This window comes from Corythoichthys intestinalis, chromosome 22, assembly GCF_030265065.1.
Source record: "Corythoichthys intestinalis isolate RoL2023-P3 chromosome 22, ASM3026506v1, whole genome shotgun sequence".
In the NCBI taxonomy this organism is placed as follows: domain Eukaryota; kingdom Metazoa; phylum Chordata; class Actinopteri; order Syngnathiformes; family Syngnathidae; genus Corythoichthys; species Corythoichthys intestinalis.
Window position 1 is genome coordinate 1,350,007 of NC_080416.1, and position 20,201 is coordinate 1,370,207.

Genomic DNA, 20,201 nt, shown 5'->3' on the forward strand with positions numbered 1-20,201 from the left:
TGCACTGACCCGGCACAGATAGCGGGATCAATGCACAGCGGCGCAGAAGGATCTCCGGGGACCAACGGCGAGAGCGGTGAGAGAGCGGCGCTAGAGATCCCGAAATAGGATGGGATCATTTTCTACACAGGAAGAGGAAATGGTCTGCCTCTTAATTCCTATTAGATGATAATGCAGTGCTATTTGCACTCTTGTTTCATTCTGGGAGCTAACACTATTGGAAAAAACATACTGTAAGTAGCGGGCTACTTCCTGGTTTGCGAGAATGACGTAAGATGATTGGATTCCATCATTTTCATGGACATTGTGCTGCTTCCTCCGATGAGTGCGCCTTGGCCACAAGTTGGCAGTATTATACACATAAAGATATATATGGAGAGTCATTGCCTGCCTGGTAAGCGGCAGTAATATCAGTCAATCATCGAAGAGGATAAAGAATATATGCTTGTGAATATAGCGATATAATGTATCATCAGGGGCAAAACACACGGGAGGTGACGAACGACAGCGAAATGCAAAGGTCATCGGCGTCAAACTGAAAGCCAACAAACGGGGCTCGATGCGACTGCGCAGGCTAGCAACCACGACACGCATCGCCCTCTGCCTGTGCGTCTCTGGCTATGGATTTGGAGGGCATTTCAAAATTTCCGGTCTTTTCTGAGCATCAATAACTGCTGCTTTTTTTCTTTATCAAAGTACACTGCTAAAATTACACGCTCCTCATTGCAGCAGAGCTGAGAGCCAAAAGTGGTATTTGCCATGTTGCAAAATGTATTTTGCTATGTGGCATTTTTTCTTTGCCATGTGGCATTTTTTTGACATGTGTCAAAATTGATTTTGCCATGTGGCATTTTTTTGACATGTGTCAAAATTGATTTTGCCAGGTGCCATTTTTTTTTTTTTACATGTGTCAAAATTGATTTTGCCATGTGGCATTTTTTCTTTGCCATGTGTCAAAATTAATTTTGCCATGTGGCATTTTTTTGCCATGTGGCATTTTTTTTGACATGTGGAAAAATTGATTTTGCCATATAGCTTTTTTTTTTTTATTTTTTTTACACATGGCAAAATGGGTTTTGCCATTTGGCAAAATGGATTTTGCCTTGTGGCATTTTTTTGCCATTTGGCAAAATGGATTTTGCCTTGTGGCTTTTTTTTTGCCATTTGGCAAAATGGATTTTGCCTTGTGGCATTTTTTTTTACATGAGGCAAAATTTTGCCATGTGGCATTTTTTTGAAATGTGGCAAAATGGATTTGATCATGGGGCATTTTTTCTTTGCCACGTGGCATTTTTTTGCCACTAATTTGCCACACGCTAATTGGCGCAATCCAACTCAATGGTTTTGCGAGTGTGAATGGGAATGACTAATGAGGACCTCAATGCTCACAAAAGATATGCTGATTAGGGTCAAATGACCCTTCTCTGGATACAGAAGGGCTTTGTATCAACTGATCCACCCTTGGTAGTTCTGGTGTAACCATTTCATATGCATCAGAGAACGGCCACTCCCACCCCAGCATTTCTGGTTGTGAATGGACGTTCATGTCTCGCTTTCTAGTGCTGTGCTAGCTTTTGACAGAATGGTCACACGGCAACAACAAGAATAGCTCGCATCTCGATAACATGCTAGCAAGTCATTCTGGATGTGACATCTGCCCTTACGAGATTTTTTAGTGGGCGGGGCTGAGGAGGGAAGACTAATTAGGATCTACTTTGTGTTTCCTGTCACTTACAAAATATGGTCATTTTGATGTCACTTGCTGTTGTATTTCATCGGACCTTTAACTTGAAAGCTTAAAAATCAGGCACCATTGTACTACTAACAATCGATTCAAGTCTCGAGTGGCGCGGAAGCAAATAAATCCAATCGCCTATGCACTAGCTTAGCAACAGGACACTCTTGGTCCACCCCCCACCCCTTTTCCGAATCCAAAGCCTTGATCCTCTAAGCTCGCCCGGCTACAGTATCAGTCCTCCGCTAGGCTAAATTCCGCATGAAGATGGAAGAGCACCGGCAGCACTAAGCCCCGCGCTCCGTTTATAATCCAGCGCTTCTCTTCTACCTGCTAAAAAGGAAGAGAAAAAAATCAGCGCCACAGTTTCAAAAAAAAATAATAAAACCCCACGCTCCTGGAAGTACGGTACACATCATCATCTTCATCAGCACCAGTGGGCTGCACCCCTCTAAGGAGGATGGAGCGGGCCCTACTGGCTCGACCCGCGGCTTCACCAACAGGGGATAAAGGGATAAAGAGCCTCTGCTCTGGGACTGATTACTTACATCTGCCTGGCTAAATCCCAGCGCTCACACACATGCATGAGCGCCACGTAGAGAAGGCGCCCAAGCAAACGTACAATGTGGCTGCGAAGTGGATCGATGGTTGCCTTGCAGTTTAGAAATGTGGGGGTTTGAATCTGCCTATCAAGTTTGAATTCCTTCAGATATTTCCTTGGATATTCTAAAAGATAAATGTTACCTTAATTACAATTTTTAAATTGCTTCAGGTGTGAATGGTTGGCTAAAAATAAGTGTGGCACCAATAACACTTTTCAGCTCACGATTTTGATTTCAATATCGTGGCTGTGTGTAATCGGCCAATGCAGATACTGACCTGAAGGAGTACTTTTTCTTTTAGGCACTGTCTAACTGTTTGCATTATTCTAACAAACTTAATATAATCAATCAGGGAATAGTATCGTTTGTCGTATTTACTGTTTGACTATTTACGTATATTACTCTAACACACCCAATATAAAATAAATAGCACTTATACCATAGTTTAAGGAAAACAAGCAGAATATAGGTCATAAGAGACACATGACGACTTCTTATCACGGAAACGTCATGCAAATGACTGCGCAAGATTGACGCTGACAAGCACCACCAACTCTCGCAATCAGTTCTCTGGGACAGTCCAGAACAAATGGCGGGATGCCCTGTCCCAACACAAGGAACACCGGAGAACACCCGAAATCCAACTGATAACACGACTGACTCCAAGATCCCCTTTGACGCTGAAGTGACAGCAGTAACTCCCGAAGCTTCATGTCCAATCCACAAACAGACAATAATCCTAAACACACCCTTCTTCCTGCCAACAAGCCGCCCTGCAAGCCTTCAAAAGACTGAATGTTTAACTAAGCATAGCCATTTTTCTCAGGAACAATGCTCCTTGTCCACCGAAAATGCCACTCGGCCGACGACCAGCGGCACACTCCCCTCGGTCCTTCGCATGCCCGCCGGGAGAGCGTTATACTCATCTTATTGCCCTCTTCGCGTGTCTGGAGTTCTGTCAATATTTCCACCCCATCAGAAATTTGTGTTGAAAATGGCCGCCAATACAGCAATTACAAAGTAAACACGGCAAACTTTCTTCAAATAAAGGACTATTTACAGTACTTACGTTTGCTCAAGGACGGACATGTAGAAAAGTTCTCCTCAGACACATCCTGCCATGTCAGCTGCACAACAACTGCTCGCCGCTCTCTCACAGTTTACGTCTTCGCCGTGTATTTAAGCATTAATTTACGCCATATTCGTGTTGACCATGTGGCAGCTACGCGCTCCTCCGACGTCAGCCGGTTTGTCAGGTGGTCATTCTCTAACTGCTTCTCTGGCAAACGAGCTCTCCTGCCCACGGCAGGGGAACGACGAGCTGTCACTTGCTCGCAGCCGGGTGGGTTGCCGATCGGCGAAGACAATCAACAACCCCGCCACTGTGTGAAATGCTCCGTGGTAGTTTTGTGTGATTTTTCGCTTCGAAAAGCGAGAATAAGACTTTGAAACATCCCTCGATTTGAGTTAGCATGTCGGCTAGCTGCCACGCCTCCTGGTTTATTTACGCTCTCTGAAGTCGGGGCAGGAAAATGACAAAAGCAACGAAGAACGTATTTACGCACACAAAGAAGAGCAAATGTACACACGAAGAAGAACGTATTTGCGCACACGAAAAAGAGCGCACACACACACACGAAGAAGTCGCACAGCCGAGTGAAAGAGAGGAAAGAGCTGCAAGCCTGCGCGCACATTTGATGCTTGTGAAGCATCCACGGAGGCAACACCTGTATATAACATGATTTGTGCTGTTTATTGTGTGTTTTCAATTGCGGTCGAATACTTGGGGCGAGTTGATGCGATTGTTTTTGATGATGTGCGTGCGCTAACTGATACATGCTAATAGTTTGTTATTGCTGTATCAACAGCTAATTATAAATGCAAATTTGAATTGCTGTTATTGAAGATGAAACTGATTTCATCTCATTTTTATTTTAGTTTTATTCTGCGAGTGTTGATGTCATGAGCAGCTGAATTAAGTCAGCAAACCACACGGATGTCTGACATCGTCATTTCGGAGTTTAGCACAGTTTCTAGCTAGAATTACCTCCGATGTCTCTGCGAGGACTATAGAATGATGTATAATACATGTTTTTGGAAAGTTATTTTGACATTTAGGGGGTATTTTGGGGTACTTAAAGGGTTAATTCCAATTTAGGCGGAAATTCGGATCACGTCGCCAGCGTAGGAATGGAACTTTTTCATAACCCCGGTACTACCTGTAGTCTATTTTACATAAATATTTTCACCTCCCCCCCCCCCCCAAACAGATCTCCAAATGACCTTGCTTATCTTTCCGTTGCAAAAATCAAAAATTGAGCACAAAAGTTGAGCCGCCATCATCTGTTGTCCCACCTGTGTAAATATTCAATAAGCATATTCAAATGTTGAGCTCGGTTGTTGACTGAGCGCTCCAAGCTGTGCCGGGACGATTTCCGTGAGCGTGTAAATATTCTCCGAGCAGTTAGCGGACGCCCCTCGAGCAGCATTCTGTATTATCTGTGAGCGTTAAAATAAAAAAATAAAAAACCTGAAAGCCAGAAAGCTTCGTTGGCAAGCGGAGGACTGACTAGCGGAAAATACGGGACATAAACCGTTGGATCATATGAATCAAGAAGACAGAATGACATCAACAGAGTGACCATGAAATGATGTACAGCACCAAAGATGACAGATGGATGGATAGTTAAGTCCAACTCGCGCCTTCTTTCTGCGTTGGCATGGCAACTGATGCGGCGCCACACGCACTTCCACACGGCGTTTCGCAGTAAGCGGCTCATTTCGCTCCAAGTGCCCGTTTAGTCATTCCCAACCTTGCCTTCAATTGAAGACGGGACACAACGGAAGAGGACCGGAAGACACGTTGCCGCAAAGCAGAGCCCCAAAATTGGGCATCGGCATTAAAGCTAAGTTCGATGGAGATGTCAAACTAAAGTGTGACCTACCTACCTACCTACATTTGAACACTATAATAGAGAAGAACCTTTGACTAGGTGCATCCGCCACACCTCTGTAAACAATGGCACTTAACTTTTTCTAGCACTTTCTTAATAAATGCAGCTAAACCAACGCAAACAGACGCGGATCAAAGACGTCCCCATCATAGACTATAGACAAGATGTGAAGGAATCCGACCTTTTAGCCAGATTGCCAGAATCACACCATTCGAACCGCCAGACCCGCGCTGGCGCACATCCAACTATCTGGGCCGGCGAGACCCCGACAACCTGGCCAAAAGCTCAAACTCCGAGCGTTCACCTTAGTCTTAACCCCTTGTACTGTCTCCATTTTTAAAGTTGGAAGAAGGCTTCGAAGCACAAGTTGACAATTTATTCAGGTCGACAGCGATCAAACAGCAAGGCAAAACAGAAACAGACTCGGGCGAGGAAGCAGACTCGTTCCAAGGTCACCACAATTTCTGCTCGTCCTGCCACATAGTGTGACAAGTCCTAGGTGAAACAGTTTTTTCTTTCCTTTATAGCGAAATTGAAGGAATCTGACCCCTTAGCCAGACTGCCGGAATCACGGCAGCCAAACCTGGCGCACCTCCAACGACCCGGGCCAGCAGCACCCTGACAACCCGGCCAAAAGGCCAAACTCCGCACGTTCACCTCAGTCTTAACCCTATTTTGAAAGCTGGAAAAAGGCTTCAAAGCACAAGCTGACAATTTAGCAATCAAACATCACAGAGGGACCCAGGCGAGGATTCAGGGTCACCATACCACAAGTCAACAAAAGGTTCCCGAGAAAAATGACAACAATTAGTTAAACATTCAGTCTTTCTGAAGGCTCTCGCGGGGCGGGCTGTGGGCAGAAGAAGGGTGTGTTTGGGCATTGTTTTGGATTATTGTCTGTTTGTGGATTGGACAGGAGGATTCAGGAGTTACTGTTGTCAGGGCAACAGGGGTTGTGGATTTTGCCACCTCAGTGCAATCAGAGTGCTGAGAGTTCACTTCTCGGTCACGGGTTCCTCTTTATCGGATGTTCCTTGTCAAGACAAGTTGTCCCGCCATCTGTTCTGGACCGTCCGTAAGAACTGATTGCAGGAGTTGGTGGTGCAGACGTGGGCTTGTAGATGTCTTGCCTCGTCAGTGTCAATCTTGCTCAGTCAGTTGGATGACAAACGCGTTGGGCTTCCGTGGTCAGTTATGTATCTCTTATGCCCTATGTCAAATATATTCTGCTTGTTTTCCTGAAACTATAAGTGCTATTTATTTTATATTGGGTGAGTGAGAGTAATACAAACAGTTAAACAGTAAATACAAAACAAAATACTATTCCCTGATTGATTATATTAAGTGTGTTAGTGTAATACAAACAGTCGATCGGTAAATACGAGATAAAGTACTATTTCCTTCAGCATGAAAGCTCAGTTTGATGGAGATGTCAAACTAAAGGGTGATAGGTTTTAACCCTACCTTTTAACATTTTAATAGAGAGGAACCTGCGACTAGGTGCACCCATCAAATCTCGGTAAGCTATGGCACTCAACTTTTTCTAGCACTTTCTTAATAGATGCAGCTAAACCGAAGCGCACAGCACCGGATCAAAGAGGTCCCTATCACAGACTATAAACAAGACAAGCTGCCTTAGCACTGGAAGTCCCGGGGGTTTTTGGGCTATAAAGAAATACCAGAAAGGCGTCAAATGACCCCAGTACCAAACTGACTACTTGGCTTTGTCAAACAATAGACCACTCAAACGAGCAATTAAGCAAACAACCCCCCTACACACTCCTTTGGAGTTGCTGCCTAGGTCTGAAGGGGGGCAGGGGGTTTCACTCTGGATAGCTGCAATTAGCATCTTGAATATTTGCAAATCCAGACACGGAGGAACACGGAGATGGCCAGTCGCCGTGTTCTACAATATGATTGACATGGCAGCACTGAATGCATATGTGTTGGATAAGGCTTGCACTGGAAGGCAAGAGAGACGGGTGAACTTCTCGGTAGGTCTTGCAAATTGGCTCACTCAAGATGCTATTTGGAGCAATCCAACCCAGTGGTTTTGCAAGTGTGAATGGGAATGACTAATGAGGACCTCAATGCTTACAAAAGCTATGCTGATTAGAGTCAGATGACCCAGATGACAAAAGGTATTTGTATCAACTGATCCACCCTTGGTAGTTCTAGTAAGGAAGACTGGGTTTCCCATTAGGACCAGCGCACACCCACATATTGCCATAAAATTAGGGGTGCACGATATCCATTTTTTGAAACCGATATCGATAACTTCCTGCTCCTCAAGGCCGATACCGATACGATAACTGATAATATATATATAATTTTTCAATGTATACTCACCTGAGTTTTTGAACACCTGTAGGTCAAAAATACTAGTGGTTGATTCAGCTTAGGTTTGCCTTTGACCGAACCAGAATTTTCGGGATGACATGAACGTTATTATAATAAACAAAACAAAGACAGTAACAAAACTTTGCATACTGGAAAAACAGGAGCAGAAACAAACGCACAAATCCCAATCTGACACCGTGTCAAAAATATTATTAATAGGGCCGATAATATATTATGTTATCGGAGTTATTGGGATGACGTCATAATTCCTATTATCGGAGCGATAATTAATGGACCGATAATTATCGTGCACCTCTACATAAAATCATGATGGTCGCCCGCAGATGGATTACCGTAATTTCTGGACTATAAGGTGCACCTGACTAGAAGCTGCCAGCCACCAAAATTTGACACGAAAACGGCATTTGGTCATAGATAAGCCGCACTGGACTATAAGCCGCAGGTGTCCTCACTGTATTATGGGATATTTACACCAAAAGATATTAACTGGTAACACTTCATTTGACAAAGGCATTATAAGACTGTCATGAAACCAAATGAACCACCATGAAGCTTTGAACCAATTGGCTGCAAAGCCTTATTGTTTCAAAAATCTTCATTTGGCCATCACTGCTCCCTTGAGGGAGACAGTCAACCTCTGCTGCCACCTGCTGTCAACACGGTTGTCACCCAACATTCCTCCTAGCATGCATTGCGGCACTACAGATGTAAATAACAATCAAAATTCATGTTCTGTGCTAATTATTTCTTCAGTTACTGTTCCAGTTGTTTCATTAATTGCTAGCTATTGTATTTGGTAACATTTTCTTGGATAGTGGTGCCATAATACTGTCATAATGATTACATGACACTGTCATAAGCATTATTGAATGCTTATAATAGATGTCGGTTAGTGTCATCCAGCAAATTATCTCACTTTTGAATGGACGTAAAAGATCTGAGCTGGACATAAATGGAGTTAGTGACATAATATGCCACATGACACATATTGACATCTGTCATAAGCATTCAGTAATGCCCATGATAGTGTCATGTCATAATTATGACGTTCTATGACAGTCTTATGATGCCGCTGTCAAAAAAAATTTACCTATTAACCCAAATAAATCATCAAATAAGCCACGCTGGACTATAAGCCGCAGGATTCAAAATGAGGGAAAAAAAGTAGCGGCTTATAGTCCGAAAATTAGGGTAAACAACATTTCCTTTTCTAGTGGCTGTGTGAAGGATGAAAAGTAATAAGGTAATGAATCCACTTGTGCCTAAACAACAGCATATACAGTAGCAACTGTGTGGCTAACCCCTCACCCCCAAACAAACTTGTCAGTGCTGACGAGTTTGGTTGGGGGTGGGGTCACGACAGCGAGTGAAAGCCTGGCCAATGTTAATTCTTGACTATCCCCTTATGCTGGTAGCCTGTCTTTTTTTCCCTCCTAAGACAAAACTTTTTTTTCCTCTGTTGCTCTGCCATCTTTGCAGAATTCGCGCAATAGCATTAGCATCGACTTTCGTCTTTATAATAAATGGGGAAAGGGGAAGTGACGTATGCCGTAAAGCAGGAGGCATTTGTAGGTTTTTTTTGTGTGTGGCAGGGTTCATGCCACCCTCCTCAAATTGAATTAGTGACGGTGAAAGCGATACAGACGCCCTCAAGATATAAAAGAGGTGTCTCAACTAGTTGTCAGTCGACATTAGCAGTGCAACGGTTTGCGGTTCAAAGCCGAACTGTTCGCCCTGTACGGTTCAATACGCCTTTATAAACCGCACCTTTTCGGTTTTGCAATTAATTTATTCCGAATGCTTGTGGAATGAATTGGTCGAGCTCTGTGTGCCTGCGTGTGACGTGAAGCACCGCTGCGGAGAAATTCCTGCCCCGCAAGTAAATGTCCGATCGCTGTCAAGCACCTGTGTAATAGAAGTAGAGAAACGCCCTCTCGGATTTTGTCACCCTTTTCGGTAACGAGACAATGTGCGTTAATACGTTGGTTGAATGACGCCAGAAAAGTCAGAGACACGGAGAGGGAAGAGTGTTTGTTGTGATGCTGTAGCAAACGTGATGCTAGGCTAGGTCGTTCCAATATTTCCTGACTGTAGCCGACAGCCTACAATCTACACCTAGATATCTCATGCATATAGAACTACATACGAAATGACAGACTCTGTAGCGTTAGTAAAAAGTCGCCATTTTAGAGCAGTAAACTTCTCAGAAAGGCTCTGTTGTAGTGAACCTTCCTAGCAAACCTAAGTAACTTTTTATCTAAAATACTCCTAAATCGGCAAAATCTTGACTTGAGTATCTTTAAAGGATGAAACAGTTTCAAAATTTTCACATGTCGAAAGTAGACAGAAGGGAACTAATGAAAAAACGGGAGCAATTTTATCTACTTTAACAGTTGATTCACAACATTAAATGACCTCCAAACTCTGTTTTTGTTTTGTTTTGAAAAAATAGGGGGAAAAAACATGAAAGGTAACACCAGTTACTTTGCCAAATAACTTTTTTACTACTGTGTGTGAATTTCAGTAGTTAGTCACTACACTAGCCAAAGAGCTAAGAGGCATTTTCACAGTCATAAAGGCAGTTTTTTTATATATAAAAAAAAAAAAAAAAAAAAGCAAAACGCAAACCGAAACTGAACCGAAACCGTGATCCCAAAACCGAGGTTCAAACCGAACCGTGGGCTAACTGAACCGTTGCACCGCTAGTCGACATATCACAAAAATAATGTAGTATCGCGCAATAATGCGCAGATGAGATCTAATTGCCATAAGTCTGGCCCGTGAATCAAAATGACTGACACCCCTGCACTAAGGCATCATTTGACAAATGTTATTGGGACAGGATAAATCACCAAAACAGGTGCAACCGTTAGAAACAGTCAGCACGGGTAGGGTTGAAAACACACGCACGCTCACCTCAGTGTCGTAGATTTCGGTGATGAGCGAGAAGGAGTACTTCCGGGACTCCCGCATGTGCTGGATGGCCAGCTGCACGGCGGGCTCGATGCCCTGGCTGATGCTGCTCATCAGCGCCGACTCGTTCATGGGCATGAGCACCATGATGGGCAAATTCTCGCCGTCGCGCGCGAACCAGCTGTTGTCCTGGCCGCGCTTCGTGCGGTCGTTGCACACCTTGGCCGGCGCGGTGCCCGCCAGCAAGCAGCACGCCGCCGCCGCCAGGAGGAGCGGCGAGGCGCGCCCGCCGCGCTCCCTCCGGGCCGGGGCCATGCTCAGGTGAGGGGCGGGTTAGGGGGTAATCCCGAAAGTCACAGGGTGGGCATCGCCGCTTCCGATCCGGGTGCCGCTACTCCTGGATGGCTTCAGTCACCCCCCCTCTCCCCCCCTCCCGCCCCCAGTGAAGAGGGCGCCAAAAAATCCGCAGCAGCCCCCGCAGTGGGGAGAGAAGAAAAAAACGCTGCAGAATATTCCCAAGAAAAAAGCGCAGAGTGCAGAGGAATTACGGACACCACATACACCCCCTCCCAAAAAAAAAAAAAAAAAAAACAAGAGGAAGAGGGGGGAGGCGGATGCTCTCTCAGCTTCCAAGTAAAATCCCAACCAAGCGTGCGCAATCCTCGCCGTATGAAAGAGGAGGGGGGGGGAAAGCCACGAATGAAGCCTGAAAACGGGCAAAGATCAGGAGGAAGAGGAAGGGCTGGATGTCGAGGGAGTCAGCCCGCAGGAGGGACGCTCATCTTCGGATGGTGCGTCAGACAAGTGCCGCTTGATGCCGCCGCCGCTGCTGCTGCTGGTGGTGGTGATGGTGACGGCGCGCGCAAGAGGGAGCAGTCGTGGATGTGGAGGAGGAGAGAGGGAGGATGCGGAGGAGGGGAGAGAGAAAGAGAGCGAGCGAGAGAGAGAGAGAGAATGCACATGGCATAAAGGCTTTTTGCAGGGCAAATTCATGACAGCCGAGAGGGATTTAACTGGGCTTTTATGAAGCACGCTGCACGTGTCCCACCGCCAAACACAACAAGGCTGTAAAACGTAACACCGACTGGAAAATCATATATCCTCTGGTGAATTACGACAGAACAGTGAATTAATCACGCTGTAATTTTTGAGTGAGCTCATCGGGGGGTTATGGCGCTATGTAATGTAGAAACGTGAAATTCCCCTCCAAAAAAAAAAAAGACTGCAACATTTAAGAACATTTTAAATCCAACAGGAGATTGAGTGCAGTGAGATGTCAGGACTCAGGGGCCAAATGAGAAAGCAGAGAAAAATGACTGTACCATGGTATGAAAAAGTATCTGAACCTTTTGGCGTTCTCCTGATTCCGCCTCGCCCTCTCTTTTCTGCCTGGGTATCCGCCCTGCGTTCCGTCCCGGGTCGCTGGCTGAACGCCGGTTTATCGGCTAGGTGTCGCCTGCTCCGGCGGGGGACCCTGCCCTGCCCTGGGTGGGCCGTTGGGGGTCCTGTAGCGCACCATGCCAGTTGGGGGGCTAAGGCTGTGGCTCATGAGCCGGGTGGACCTGGGCTTGGTGGTGCATCTCCTGTTCCCATCCCTGAAGGCCAGTTTAAGGGGATGCGGGGGAACCACCCTGGATCCCAGTGGGGGTGACAATGGCTCCTTTGCTGGGCTGCGGGAGGAGGGATGGGCTGCGTTGGCTGCCCCAGTGCCTGCCCGCCCTACCTCCCCGGGCTGCCTGGGTGGGCGCCGTGGCCCTGGGGCGGCGCCCACGCTTAGTCTCCGTTCGTCTGCCTGGCTGTTGCGTGTTTGGTGGGGGTCGCGTGCGACTGGTTGTGATTGGGCGCGCTCAGGTGGGAGGCCCCAGGGCGGGGATTGGCAATGGGGCAGCATAGGGTCTGTTGCCGACGGGCTTACACTCACAAGGGATTCACACGATTACTGGTTTCTAGATCACAGGGCTGATTTGTGTACACTCTCCAACCTTCCCAATCTGTTGTAGACTCCCCGACCCCCCTCTGCTTCTTTCCCTGGTCAACAGCCCCCCCCACATAGTTTCAACCTGAAATACATCTAGCTGGCGATAGTACCAACATATTCATAGTTAGCGTAGGCTTTCAATGTATTTGTTTTTGTTTCTTTTTTCGTGTTTCTTCTGTTCCCCCATAACCCCATCCTGTTCGCTGCTTTGTCGTAATAAACAAGGTATGTTGAATGATCACGATGGGAATATGTCACATTCTCAATGTGAAAAATTAAAACTGTTCAGACCAACCGGACACTTAGACTTCCATTCTCCGTGTCAAACAGCTGAACAGGAAAGGTTTTAAAAAACTACCGGACTACGCCGACTACCAGGTGATAGGCAAGACATCTACAAGCACACGTCTGCAACACCAAATCCCGCAATCAGCTCTTCAGGAAAGTCCAGAACAAATGGCGGGACGTCCCGTACTACCAAAACACCCGATAACAAAAACAACTCTAACTTTGATAGTAGTGCTGCAACGATTAATCAATTAACTCGAGTAATCAATTGGGAAAAAAAAGATTCAAATTAAATTTGGTGCCTCGAGTATTCGTTTACTTAAAGTGGGGTTGTAATGGTTTATTTTGAAAGTGTTTGCATTGAGTTTTATTGATTTGGGTGGCTACACTGCCCTCTTGTGTGCCTCATTTCACATGGCTGAATCCAGCTGGTCCCCGTTAAGACCAACATAAGTTAAGTTTTTGTTTGAGCTAATGTTTTGTAATGCATTCGTAATTTAGTTTACAGGTATATTTAGTTAGCGTTGTATAGCATTTAAGCTAGCAGACTTTTGCTGTGTAAATTAGCCAATTGTTCTTTTGTTGTACATAAATTCTTATTTTAAGTTTTTATAACATTTGAGGCTCAGCTCGGGTATTTTAATTTTTCATGTTCCTTATCCGATTAATTCATCGATTAATCGACTATTAAAATAATCGATAGCAGCAGCCCTATTTGAAAGCTTGGCGCCTCTAAGACGTCAAGGCAGGTTGAACTTCCCACTTCAGAAACCATGACCCAGCAACGAACGGTGTCACACAATTTTGACCACCCAAAACTGCAACAGAAGAATTATCCTACACAACACCCAGGTACACTCTTCATCCTGCCCACTGTACCGCAGACTTCAAAAAGACTGTACGTTTAGCTAACAACAGTCGCTTCTTAGGGACATTCAAATGTGCTCCTAGTTTTGCTGACCCAGGATGCAGAATTGCCTCTCTGTCAGGGACCTATTTGCTGTTTGCCTTGCCGTTTGATCGCTGTAGACCTGAATAAATTGTCAACTTGTGTTTCGAAGTCTGTATCCCTCTTTCAAAATGTAATCAGTACAAGGGGTTAAGACTAAGGTGAATGTGCGGGGTTTGGCCTTTTGGCCGGGTTGTCACGAACTCGCTGGCCCAGGTCGTTGGTGCTGCGCCAGCGCAGGTCCGGCAGTTTGCCTGGCGTGATTCCGGCAATCTGGCTAAAAGGTCAGATTCCTTCAGTTGCAATGTTGATGTGTTGAGTCTTGAGTTTTCTAGGATGTCCCTCAACGCACCGTGTGACTGACTGGATGAGAGATGGAGGGGAGGCCAGAACAAGAAGGCTGTTCACGGTAGTCGTGTTCCATGCTTTTTCAGCAGTAATGGAAGTACAGCCTCTTAATTGTTTGTTTTAATGGATTTTACTTTTTTACACAAATTAGTTTGTCTTTATTCTACATGCGTTGATTTTGACATGCTGGTAAAAAGCCCAACTGCATCCAAAGGGAGACCGTGGGCAGCAAAGCCCTCCCATTTGGACCCACTCAAAACTGGCCTCGAACCCCAGCACGGGAGCAGAGGAACGTGGAGAGCGTCCATTAGCCGCACTTCCTGCAGGTCGGCTTTTTCTATTCGCGAGTCTCCGCGAGAGGATTAAGTTCCCCCGCAGCCCCCGCCTGCGCGCCGATAAAAAATACAATACCATTGCGCTATAATTCATGGGATTGTTAAAGAGGCGTGGGAAGAGGAGAGAGAGTTGCGAGAGGGTGGTGCGGGTCATGTGACCAAAGCTTTTTAACCCATCCGCTTTGACAGCAAGTCGCAGCCGTCGCAATGGAAAGACTGCAATGTGCTCATTGATACTTAACTCTATTGGCTGTTCGTTTGTGTACTGACATACCTACACTGTACCATGCACTCATCTTCAGTCTGTACTGTATATTGTGAATGGATGCAGCATGATACATTCATTTGTATTACAACACAGTATAAATCAATCCAACCAAGATGATTTCCATCCATTATATGATTCAATACATTACACCATAGGGTTAAAGCAAAATAAAAGTTCAATAGGTAACAGTTGGATAAACTTGAATTATAATACAGTGGTACCGCTACTTATGAAATTAATTGGTTCTGGAAGTAGTTTCTTAACTTGAAAATTCTGAAAGTAGAGACACGTTTTTCATGTAAATGTCCGAATCTGTTCCAAGCCCCCCAAAATTCTGATATCTTTTATAATGTATAAAAATACATCAAAACGTGACAGATACATGTTACAATTAGATTATTGCACAATACACATAAAATCTGAGTTGTGCATAATGTAAAAAAAAAAAAAAAAAAACAAGAACTAGAAACTAATTTCTGGAGAAATTACTCTGGAACTTTGCTGTGTGGAGACTGGTTTGGGGACAATGTCAGGTCATATCAGGTCATTTGGGGACATTTGGGGTGCCTGTCCCGGTCATATCAGGTCATTTGGGGACATTTGAGGGGCGTGTCCTGGTCATATCAGGTCATTTAGGGACATTTGGGGGGCATGTACTGGTCAGACGGGTCATTTGGGGGGGGTCCTTGTCATATCAGGTCATTTGGGGGATGTGTCCTGGTCCTTTCAGGTCATTTGGGGACAATTGCGGGCCGTGTCCTGGTCATATCAGGTCAGTTGGGCATATTTGGGGGCGTGTTCTGGTCATATCTGGTCATTTGGGGACATGGGGGGGGGCGTGTCCCGGTCATATCAGGTCATTTGTGGACATTTGGGGGGCATGTCCCGGTCATATCAGGTCATTTGGGGACATTGGGGGGGCGTGTCCCGGTCATATCAGGTCATTTGGGGACATTGGGGGGGGCGTGTCCCAGTCATATCAGGTCATTTGGGGACATTTGCGGGGCATGTCCTGGTCATATCAGGTCATTTCGGCACATTTGGGGGTGTGTTCTGGTCATATCAGGTCATCTGGGGACATTTGGGGGGCGTGTACTGGTCAGATCAGGTCATTTGGGGGGCGTGTCCTTGTCATATCAGGTAATTTGGGGACATTTGGGGGACTTGTCCTGGTCATATCAGGTCATTTGGGGAGATTTGCGGGGCGTGTCCTGGTCATATCACGTCATTTGAGGACATTTGAGTCAAGAATAAAAGTTAATACACTCATGTAAAGCTGTAGGAACACGAGGGCCGAATGTAAAGGACACTGGGATACACACATACACTGTACCCATCCAGTAGAGGTCCCTCTTAGCCAATTGGATGCCAGGAATGCTAGACAATAGCCAATGGCAGAGCAGCTATAAGTACTGTATTTTTGCCTTTTGTATCCTGAAATGTCTTTCCCAACAAGAAACACTATTTTTCAGTTGAGGCATGTCTTAACCTCAAAAATCTGCATGTAGAGACATTTGTAAGTAGACGTACAACTGTATATGATTCTCTCTGATTACAATATGATTTACAACTTGTATTACTCACTTCCAGAGGTGGGAAGTAAAATATATACATAGCATGATAACTATAGGGTTGATTCCAAATGATGGTATGATAGCATTCACTCAGATTATGATATGATCTCATACGATATGATACTATTCACCTAAATTCTAGCATAAGATTGACCCGAATTGCAATATATGAACGGTGACACTTTGATGATACGGCACGTTTGACTTGAAATAAGATTGTATGACTCGAGCGATTTGCTTGGACTCAGTCCAAGTATAATTGACTCAAATTAAGATGTGTTATGATACAATATATTCCAATTATGATATGAGTCAAATTACGTTACGATGTGATTCAATAAAAAGGAAGGTAAGGATTGTCACACTCAAGATGATGATGAAAACCAAATCACATCAGTTACGTTCGCCGATGATGCAATGCCATGAAACCGCAATCAAGACCCATTATGATTCGCTCTCGATGCAATGATTCACTGAAATTAAAGATACGACATAAAAAACCCATGAAGTTGACTGCAATCTGATACGATTTATTAAATTTCTTAATATGTTTGACCCAAAATATGATTCAAATGATGTTACCTTCGTTCAAACGGTCATTGAAAGTAATGTATTTAACAATTATTCTGCCTCCGATGTGTATTGTCCCTTCTCGCGCCACACGTATACACACTCCAGCAGCTAATGCCGTAGCAGCAGAGAGGAGCTCCACTAAAGTGGTGCTTATTGCTAAAAACGATGTTGAAGAGATTGTTGATCCGAGCTGTGAAGTATCCCACCTGCGAGCAGCGAGCGGGAACCATCGACGCAAACATCAACGCCACTATTTCCTGCAAACTCGCTCGGTGGAGTATTGCTAACAAGTAAGCACCGTTTTTGCTAGCTGAAAAGATTCAAATTGTCTTATATTAGTTTCCTTCTGAGCAACATTTTTCTAGTTATATTTGTCTTTTAACTTAATATTGCTACTTTTTGTTTTTTTAAAACTCTTTCTCAACCTGGCCAGTAGAGCGGTTTAGTCATGCAGAATGACTGATACGTTCACCTTTACGCTGGCTTTACTGTACAACAAGAGCGTTTGAAATACTTTCTCTCTGGAGATGGATGTTTTTGATAGCCTAAATATGAGAGTGGAAATAAAGAGCCAACACATAGACTTCATAATGGTATTGACGGGTCATGCACTGCGCCTCGCATTCAAGTAGGGGGCCGCCCACATCAATCAACGATCTAATGGCGGATTTCTATTGAAAAAGTACGAAAGCTTTACCGCATACAAACAGGAAGGATTGTCTCAGGAGTGATTTGTTCCAGGATTCAAGGTAATTATGATATTTTTCGTACCTTGCATGCATTTCGAAACGTGAAAAGAATCAATGGGAGAAATTAGCCGCTACTGCATTGGCATCAAAGGTCGCGCAACATTTACGTAAAATAAACGCGAATTGCACTTTTTTTTTTTTTGCTTTTAGCCAAGAATCAAGTCTGTTTTACACCCATATCTATAAAGAATTCGGGTATTTAAGCATTTATTCACACGAATTTTCACCGGAAAAGCTCTGTTTAGATCAGGCGGCCGCTAGCTACATTCACTAACAGACTAGAAGTGTACTTCGACATATTTACGTAAAATGAATGCTAACTGCACGTTTTTTTGCTTTTAATCAAGAATCAAGACTGTTTTACATCCATATCTATATAGAATTCAGGGATTTAAGCGGTTATTCACAAGAATTTTCACCGGAAAAGCTCTGTTTACATCAGGCGGCCGCTAGCTACATTTACTAACAGACTAGCATTGTACTTCGACATATTTACGTAAAATAAATGCTAACTGCGCGGGGTTTTTTGCTTTTAACCAAGAATCGAGACAGTTTTACCTCCATGTCTATAAAGAACTCGGGGATTTAAGTATTTATTCACAAGAATTTTCACCGGAAAAGCAGATTTTACATAAGGCGGCCACTAGCTACATTTACTAACAGACTAGCATTGTACTTCGCAATATTTACGAAAAATAAATGTTAACTGCACATTTTTTTTTTTTTTTTTTTTTTGCGTTTAACCAAGAATCGACTGTTTTACCTCCATATCTATAAAGAATTTGGGGATTTAAGCATTTACACACAAGAATTTTCACCGGAAAAGCTCTTGACATACGGCGGCCGCTAGCTACATTCACTAACAGACTAGCATTGTGCTTCCACATATTTACATAAAATAAATGCTAACTGTATGGGGTTTTTTGCTTTTAACCAAGAATTGAGACTGTTTTACCTCCATATCCATAAAGAATTCTGGGATTTAAGCATTTATTCACAAGAATTTTCCCCGGAAAAGCTCTGTTTACATAAGGCGGCCACTAGCTACATTTACTATCAGACTAGCATTGCACTTCGCAATGTTTACGTAAAATAAATGCTAACTGCACGTTTTTTTTTTTTTTTTTTTTTTTTTTAGCTTTTAACCAAGAATCGACTGTTTTACCTCCGTATCTATAAACAATTCGGGGATTTAAGCATTTACACACAAGAATTTTCACCGGAAAAGTTCTGTTTACATCAAGCGGCCACAATCTACATTGACTAGCAGACTAACATTGTACTTTCACATATTTGGGTAACATAAATGCTAACTGCATGGGTTTTTTGCTTTTAACCAAGAATTGAGACCGTTTTACCTCCATGTCTATAAAGAATTCGGGGATTTAAGCATTTATTCACAAGAATTTTCACCGGAAAAGCTCTGTTTACATAAGGCGGCCGCTAGCTACATTCACTAACAGACTAGCATTGTGCTTCGACATTGTTAGGTAAAATAAATGCTAACTGCATGGGATTTTTTTTTGCTTTTAACCATGAATCAAGACTGTTTTACCTCTATATCTATAAAGAATTCGGGGATTCAAGCATTTATTCGCAGGGATTTTCAACGGAAAAGCTCTGTTTACATAAGGCGGCCACTAGCTACATTTACTAACAGACTAGCATTGTACTTTCAAATATTTACGTAAAATAAATGCTAACTGCACGTTTTTTTTTTTTTTTTGCTTTTAATTAAGAATCGAGACCGTTTTACGTCCATATCTATAAAGAATTCAGGCATTAAGCATTTATTCACAAGAATTTTCAACGAAAAAAGCTCTTTGTCAGCGATTCCACTCGGTCAGCTTTGACGGCCTCGCCATCAATGCAGGCCCCCTATTTATTGGCCCCGCGCCCCGTCAATAATTTATGAAGTCTATGAGCCAACAATACCAATGACTAATGTTATGACTACTTCCACTTTTATTTTACTCTACAAACAGTATTGCATTGCTTTTTTGACCTGTTATTCAAATGGATAACACAGCCATCGCCGTCTATGGCAACCAATGAGTTAACATTGGCGCCGTCGGTCATGACATCTTCCGGTTGGCCGGGCTAACATCCTTTCTCGTTCCTTCTGTCGCTCATCCATTAATCAGATCCGAGTCGTTAAACACCGCGGCGCGGCTTTAACGTTTTATTAGCGTAGCACTTATGCTAAAAACAGGCAGACAAGCAAGTCTCTTAACATGCTCAGAAGACAAAATGGCTCGTACCAAATCCTTGAACGTTGATTAGATGCCACAGGGATGAAAACCGTGACTCATAAATGTCAAAGGGGGACAATAACTTCCACGGGTGCAAACGTCCGTCTCATATTTTGGAGTCATGAATCATTCGTACGAGACACCGGCTGTCCTTAACGTATTAGCGCTAATTGTGCTTGCTCGTAGCGTGTTACAATTACGCAGTTACATTTTCTTGAGTCGCTTTTGGAGAAAAATGTAGTTCGAGGGGCAGTTTTATTACACCATACTTTTGCTTGAGTGAAGAAGAAATGCTACTCTTACTTCGGGCTACATTGGAGTT

General features: G+C 44.0%; 1 protein-coding gene across 2 annotated transcripts in view; it reads right to left on the reverse strand.

Annotated features, from left to right (window-relative positions):
- Positions 1-20,201, reverse strand: part of gabbr2 (gamma-aminobutyric acid (GABA) B receptor, 2) — a 280,917-nt gene that overhangs the window by 232,344 nt on the left and 28,372 nt on the right. Inside the window, exon 1 of one of the 2 annotated variants that reach the window (XM_057828392.1) lies at positions 10,569-11,411. The exons of the other annotated variant lie outside the window; for it this stretch is intronic. Within the exon in view, the coding sequence (XP_057684375.1) occupies positions 10,569-10,880 (312 nt within the window). The 5' untranslated portion in view covers positions 10,881-11,411. Of the gene's footprint in view, positions 1-10,568; positions 11,412-20,201 lie in introns of those variants that run through there. 2 annotated transcript variants of the gene reach the window in all.